Raw genomic sequence first — 7563 nt, 5'->3', positions numbered from 1 at the left:
GCGCGGAACGGACTCCTTGTATTTATCATGAGATTATGGATGGACCATCCACAGCGTTGGAGTTTGACTACTTAGATGTAATTTAGATACGTGAATTAATTAGAAAATAAATGCAATTGTAATCGGCAGCAGTTACTGGGAAAAATGTGTAATTATATTACAGTTACTTACCAAATCCACCAACCTCAAGTACATAATGCCTGCACATAATACCTATTTATTCAGCATCCTTTGCACTATGCTCCATCTCACTGTGTACACGTGTACATGTATGCATTTTTGTGTACCTGTGTATTGCATCCCCCCCCCCCGACATGTACATAATAATAATAATAAAAATACTGGTAATAAAAATTCACTCCTGCATCCTTTGCACTCTCCTCACTTTGCACTATTGTCTTAATCTGTCTATATTGTTTTTGTTTACAGTGTGTATATATGTGTTCTCTATACTGTAGCCTGTGTCTGGTTATATTATTGTATTATTGCATAAGTAAGCACATTGTGAGCAATGTACAGAGTCAAATTCTTTGTATGTGTACACATACCTGGCAAAGAAAGCTGATTCTGATTCTGAATACTTGTGAAAATGTTCACTATTACATTGGGGGTTGCATCTTCAACTGCGTCTGTCAGCAGATCCAGCAGGGGACCCAAACCTCCCTTTCCTGACCCACATTAACCAGCTCTGACAGATTATAGTAATTCAACACATTGTAAGTATCCCTTGTATATTCTTGTTTTTTTTGCCTCTGCCCTTCTGACCCCCACATTGGCTTAAACCACATTTCACATTAAGACATAAAACACATCTGGGCTGTTCTGCATCTATTATCATAATTATTGTTTATTATTTATTTATTGAAGTGACCATCTGTTGTAGGCCTGTAAGGATAAAATAAAAAGCATATTGGCCAAAACCTGATTCCTCACTCACATTAATGGTGAGGTTCACACATACAGTACGCTGACATGCTAGGATTCTCTCATAGAGCCCAGCCAATAGTTTAATATCACTGGCAATATTGTCTTATCACAGATGTATCCGTATAAGCATCTATGTCTCCAGATATTAAAATATTAAATTTCACCAAGTATATTTGAGGTAATTTTGAAAGGGAATTTATATTTTTTTCCAGCGAAGAGCAATTTATTGTTCAACGTGCACTACATTTGACACAACTGTTAAACAGCCACATTTGAGGGATCCTTGACATACAGTTCTATGAAATGTGTTGATGCATAGGTGTCATTTACACTGGGGACACTGGGGGACACTAGGGGCACTGGAGACATGTCCCCAACACTTTCTGAAATGGCTGATTTTGTCCCCATCACTTTTTGAAAGCATTTGTTAAAAATGTTCTGAAAAATAGCTTGCAACAAGAATTGTTAATTACAAAATGAGTTTTATTTGCACAATAAGAAATATGCATGTAATTTTGTGTTTCCCTTTGTAAATATAAAGACATTTCCACCCTAAATTCATGCAGAAAGTTTCTCCAGAACGCAGGAATTAAAGTGTTTAATACTCAAAGACCCTCCAGACTCTGCATTAGTGTGTCTGTTATATCCAGTCTGAAGTTATAGCCAGTGGTATAGTCTATGATGACGTTTGTGGAGTGTTTTGCATTACTCATTGAAATACAACTACCTTGCCTGTGAGTTTGTCGTGGGTATGAACAGGTTACGCTACGAACACACAGCCCTTCTTGGGATCAGTAAAGTTGTTGTTGTGAATCTGAAGCACACATGCACATCCACAGGAGCCCTCAGGAGGTAAGTGCTCTGCTCAAAGACACTTCAGTGAGGGGCAATGTTTTGGCAACTGCTGCACCTCTTGCACGGCTTTAAAGGTATTTATAAAGCTTGTAAATTTGGAGTTAATCCATGTAAGGCTTATAAATAAAAATATGTATCCAGTAATAGGCTATGTGAGCTTGTGTATGCCTGTTTCTGTGAATGTACATTGTGAGCAACCCAGATTTGTATATACCAACAAAAATAGAAGAGAAATAGTCTAATAATTAAACTGAATATGGAAATTAGAATGGTATGGTGAAGATATTTATTTATTTATTTTGCATAAAGAATAAAGTTGAAGTACATTTCAACTTTAATCTCTACGTCATTCCCGAAAAGGTACTTCAACTTTATTCTGGTCATTTTGATTTTAATTCTCATCATGTAGACTTAATTCTCGAAATATAAAATAAACACAAATTTTCACCTCGTTTATTTTTTTTTACCTCGACTGCGACTCTAATGGGCCTAAATGACTATCATAGGAACAGCCCCTCTCCCCTTCGCAAAATTTCAGATCAACACCCCTTTTACCAAATAAACTGATAGAAACAGTCATTTTGTTGTGAGCGCGATTTGCAGAAAAATACAGCTAAACCTCTGACCACAGTTTATTATTATTTTAGATAAATTCAGCGTTTGTTGTTGTTGTAAAACTGTCGAGTTGGGCGGGAAAGCAGCGGAACTGGCAACCCCAGCATGTTCGCGTGCTGTGTGCAAAGTGCGCCCGACTCTTGACAGTGACCTGAAAGAGCGCGGCTGCACGACGACGGAGGGAATCACCGAGCTGTATTTAACAAAAGTAACATTATGTTTACGCAAGTTATGTAGTTAGTCTTTATTACAACCATCAGAGAACAGAAATTTTATTAATTCATATTGTTCATTACCGTGCTTTGCTATTAATGCTGAGTAAGCTAACGGGAAGTGTAGCTAACGTTAGCTTCACAGTCCTCGAGCAGGTGTCGATTTTTGTTGATTAAATCTAGTATATATTATTTTAACAACCACTATTCTTTATAAAAATTTGGATTTAATGTGAGTGTTTTGTTATAAAGTGCGGGTAAATCGACTCATCGGTGAGCCCTCCCGCTCTTCAGACCTGTCGGGATTAACGTTAGTTAGCCGAAAGCGGCACCGCAAGCTAACTTTACACACTTGGCTTGCAAAGAAATTCGCACAAGGCTACCGGCTAAAAGTAGTTTATATTAATAAAGGTTAAAAAACGGTTTATGGGTAAATTAAGTACTAAAAATCATCCTTTGGTTTATAGTACGGATTTTCTATTTGTCCTAGTTGCTTTGCCCACAATTTAAACTAAGCTTTTTAGCTAGTGCTAGCTTGAGCTGCATAAAACACGAGGTCGGCGGCTGACGTTTCGCGGTGTCACTCTGACAAGGTTAAACTTCACAGTTAAGAAAAGGATGTTGCTTTAACACAGACACACTCAGAAGTGTACAAATTATTCATGAGTTTATGTGTCTGAAGCTTCTAAATCTTTGTCTTTCATTTTCAAGGTGAACAAAAATGGACGATTGGGACGAAGAGGTAAGCCAGTTTATTCAATGTTTAATCATTTGCTAATTATGTCCAGCTGTGTTGTTCCTGCTGTGGAGCCAGACAGTCACTAGCTGATTTAAATTTTTCTCTCCAGGGATCAACTAATAATGTCAGTGCTGTTACACTGACAAGCTACACCTGGAGTGAAGGTATGTTCACTGTTGTGTACATTATGAAATTGTGATGTGAATAAGTGATTGACTCACAGGCAGTGAGAGTGATTCGATAACTAATTGGGTAAAGTGATGCATGTTTTGTAAATGAACGCCTTTAGGCTCACAAGGAGACTCCTGGAACAGTGGTGGCGGTGGCGACTATGGAAGGGGTAAGTGTGGAAAGGATAAGCAATGACTGAATATAGGTGCGCTTGATTAAATGCAGCTCTGACTTAATGTGATGCATGCTGGATTTAACATAAGGCAAGATACGTTCTTCTAAAACCACCCAAACGCACACTGAACCGCCCAAAATATGTTATCAGTATTTTAACTGCCACAATTACTTACTGGTTTATACTTGAAGGATTAGCTCACTGGCAGACAAAGCATTCATTAACACTTTTTAGGTGCATTACTGCCACTGGAGTGTTTCCCTTCTTTTAAATAAATCGCGGTGAAATGAGAATATATTCTTCACACACAGTTTACTGTTTCTGGCGACTGCAGTTGCTTTTCTCCGGCTGCACAAAGGTGGACATCCCCTCTTGGGTTACGATACCTTACACTAACTTGTTTAAAATGAACTGACGATTGTGAATTATAATGTCGCCCTTGATTGTCTGTCTCATTCCTTATGCCAATATTTAATTAAATGATTTTGCTTCTCCTCTACCATCAGCTACTTTTAATACCTTGCTGTCTTCCACTTCTTCGAGACCTTTCTTTGCAAATGGATCTGCTTGTTCATTTCCTTTTACACCCACATGAGCAGGGACCCTAATTAATATTTTTCTGTCTCCAGGTCGTGGTGGAAGAGGCCGAGGCAGACTAGGAGGATTTAAAAGCTCATTCTCAGGTACTCATACATCTCAAACTATAAATCAAGTAGTAAAGTGATCGTTGAGCGACTGAACAATGTCACTGAACAAAATCAAATGTAAGAAGTGACATCTAATGCTTAGATGGGAATTTTAGAGGGAATCTAATTTGTTTTCTGTTTTGTAGGTGGTGATGAGAATGGGAATGGTGAGTACTGGCAGTATTAAATTAACTAGTGTCAGAAGTTTCTTGGTGTCTGGAGCTTCTGATCCTTAAATGTATTCTTTGCAGATGGGGACAACTGGAACAGCTCAGGAGGAGAACGAGGTGGGAGGGGAGGCAGAGGAGGCCGAGGTAAGACAAAGAAAATGCAGATTGGACTGACGTATGAGTTGTGATAAGCAAAATGTTACATACAGTGAAATAAACTATGTAGTAAATGTTCAAACAGTTAAAAGGATGCAGTGTGTGTGTGTGTGTGTGTGTGTGTGGTAATGTTTTAATTCTGCGTTGACTATAGAATTAGGGATGCCCAATATATTGGCTGAGTAATAAAATAATTATTGTTTCAATAAGAGACACAACAGAGTGAAACACAAGGACAATGCTTGTCATATTTAATCGCAACACAATCCTCCAATAAGGGATGAGAAACTTACCAAACACCAGCTGAACATTAGCTTGACGCTCGCCCACAGTGAACTTGCTGTACCCTCCCCAAACAGAATTCATTATGCTAACAGTGACCAAGCTAAAAACAAACTTCTTCTGTGGTAACAGTTGAGCCTACATAGAATTTTATTTTGTTTGCTCCAATTTATAACGGTTTACGGACGTTATCTCAATGCACATTTCATATAAATGCTCCGTACTTGTATAGCGCCTTTCTAGTCTTTTCAACCACTCAAAGCGCTTTTACACTACATCTGCATTCACCAGTCATACACATTCATACACTGAGCCTAAGTGCTCAAACGGAAACCAACATTCACACTCATTCATTCACTGGCGGAACAGCGGCCAACCCGTTCTACCTCCTGAGCCACTGCCTTTTTAGCATTATTGCTAGCTAACGAAATTCTACCTGCCTTGGCCCTTTATAAATGACTCTGACAATTGTCAATAGCCAGAACGGCCTCTTTTCTATTTACATGTACAGTGTGAGCCCTCAGGTTGACGATCACACCGTACAGTGTGAACACAAATTGTGAGCTTTTACGCCACAATTAACTCGCACAATAGGACTTGGAGTTGAATTATTTTTTAAATTGTACAGAGCCAGTTTTAGAAATCCGCCCATTTAACCTTTTGAACAGTCGGAAGAGCAAATGCTGAGTTAGAAGATTATGTTGGTGTCAGTTGATAGATTGCTAATTAAATGTAATGTTTTGAACCGCTGTTATGAAATCGTGTGTCCTGACTGCATGTTTATTCTGTCAGGGCGCGGCAGAGGATTTGGCAGAACGGATCGAAGCGAATTCAACGGTAATGTTATGTGTTTGGTTTAGTTGGAAGCAGGTCTAATCTGAGTACAACTGACCTAAAGACATTTCTGTTGACTTAATATGAATTACCCTGATTTTACAGGAGACGACGATGGAGTGTGTGAAAATGGTAGGTTTTTTTTCTTTCACTGTACAAAAACAGGTTGCTTAATTTTGGGCTGATTGAAGTAGTGTTTTTTCACAAAGCAAAACCTTTATTTATTTAGTTTAAATCTAATCTAAGTCTGTTAATCTTATTTCAATACTATCTAAACAGGGTTTAAAAGAGGAAGAGGCGGCAGAGGGGGTTTCAGACAAGGTATTTGATTCTGTATATAGTGAAACAAGTTGTTGATGTTTTCTAAAATAATTATATTGCTATTTAAGTAATCTTAATTTGAAATGTGAAGAGCAGATAATTAATGGTTGGTCTGTTGAAGGTGGTGATGAAGGTGGCAGAGGAGGCTTTGGAGGAGGTAAATCATTTAGCCTTTTGAAAGAGTCATTCTTAAGGTTTTGTAAATGCGGTTGTATTGTGGAGCGTATCTTCTGTCATTGCAGGCTACCGTGGAAAAGATGAGGAGGTCTTTACTCAACGTAATAATATAATTTGATAATTAACTGAATGATTTTAGCCAGTCCGTTTGGATTTTAATCATTTAACTGATACAGTTTATCTGATACAGGGGAAGATAAAGAAAATAAAGATGCAAGCGAGGGTGAAAGTAAGTTAATAAACTGTGTACAATGTTAATAAAGTCAGCATTCCCACAGTATGATCAAGCTTGTTCCAGACCTGCACCAAAAAACTTACTGTTCTGACCCGCAGGACCAAAGGTCACGTATGTTCCTCCGGCCTTGGCCGAGGATGAGGATTCAGTTTTTTCCCACTATGAGACCGGCATTAATTTCAACAAGTATGATGACATCTTGGTGGATGTGAGTGGAACCAACCCACCGCAGGCTATCCTGGTAAGAAGTTAATAATAATAATAATCCTTATTTGTAGAGCACTTTTCAAAAACAAGTTACAAAGTGCTTTAACAAGTGTAAAGAATAATACAAAAAAAAAGATAAGAGCATGAAAATTCAATATAAAATTAGTAAAATAAAAGGGATAAAATAAAGTCAAATAAGATCGGGAAAAGCTCTCCTATAAAAGTATGTTTTAAGAAGGGACTTAAAAGAGTTCACTGACTCAGCCGACCTGATTTCCTCGGGCAGGCTGTTCCAGAGCCTCGGGGCCCTGACAGCAAACGCTCTGTCCCCTTTAGTTTTCAGTCGAGACTCTGGAACAGACAACAGACCTCTGCCCGAGGATCTCAAGGTACGTGCTGGTGCGTATGGGACTAAAAGGTCAGAAATATAACAAGGCGAGAGGCCATGAAGAGCTTTAAAAGTGATCAATAGAATTAGAAAGTCAATTCTAAAACATACTGGCAGCCAGTGTAATGAAGCTAAAATAGGAGTAATGTGGTCATATTTCTTTGTTCTGGTTAAAAGCCTGGCAGCTGAGTTCTGGAGTCGATCAATAGATTTTTGGGTTAAACAGGTGAAAAGGCTGTTGCAATAATCCAGGCGTGAAGAGATGAAGGTATGTAAAATGGTCTCGGTGTCCTTAAAAGTTAACATAGATCGAATTTTAGCTATATTTCTAAGTTGATAAAAACATGATTGAACAAGCTTTGTGGTGTGCTGCTCGAAATTTAAATTACTATCAAACCAAACACCAAGGTTCT

General features: G+C 38.3%; 1 protein-coding gene across 3 annotated transcripts in view; it reads left to right on the top strand.

The window, feature by feature from the left end:
• Positions 1-2466: 2466 nt before the first annotated feature.
• Positions 2467-7563, top strand: part of ddx4 (DEAD (Asp-Glu-Ala-Asp) box polypeptide 4) — a 23438-nt gene continuing 18341 nt past the window's right edge. The window contains exons 1-14 of one of the 3 annotated variants that reach the window (XM_046053025.1): positions 2467-2605; positions 3321-3351; positions 3458-3512; positions 3638-3688; positions 4324-4377; positions 4527-4547; positions 4632-4694; positions 5781-5825; positions 5928-5954; positions 6102-6143; positions 6265-6300; positions 6386-6421; positions 6511-6549; positions 6654-6796. In XM_046053025.1, coding sequence (XP_045908981.1) covers positions 3331-3351; positions 3458-3512; positions 3638-3688; positions 4324-4377; positions 4527-4547; positions 4632-4694; positions 5781-5825; positions 5928-5954; positions 6102-6143; positions 6265-6300; positions 6386-6421; positions 6511-6549; positions 6654-6796 — 633 coding nt within the window. In that variant the 5' untranslated portion in view covers positions 2467-2605; positions 3321-3330. Of the gene's footprint in view, positions 2606-2764; positions 3216-3320; positions 3352-3457; positions 3513-3637; positions 3689-4323; positions 4378-4526; positions 4548-4631; positions 4695-5780; positions 5826-5927; positions 5955-6101; positions 6144-6264; positions 6301-6385; positions 6422-6510; positions 6550-6653; positions 6797-7563 lie in introns of those variants that run through there. The other 2 variants (XM_046053034.1, XM_046053038.1) reach the window with 2 other exon arrangements.

Source organism: Micropterus dolomieu, linkage group LG01, assembly GCF_021292245.1.
Source record: "Micropterus dolomieu isolate WLL.071019.BEF.003 ecotype Adirondacks linkage group LG01, ASM2129224v1, whole genome shotgun sequence".
Taxonomy (NCBI): Eukaryota; Metazoa; Chordata; class Actinopteri; order Centrarchiformes; family Centrarchidae; genus Micropterus; species Micropterus dolomieu.
The sequence above is the reverse complement of the archived record's forward strand: the minus strand, read 5'-3'. Positions and strand labels throughout refer to the sequence as shown.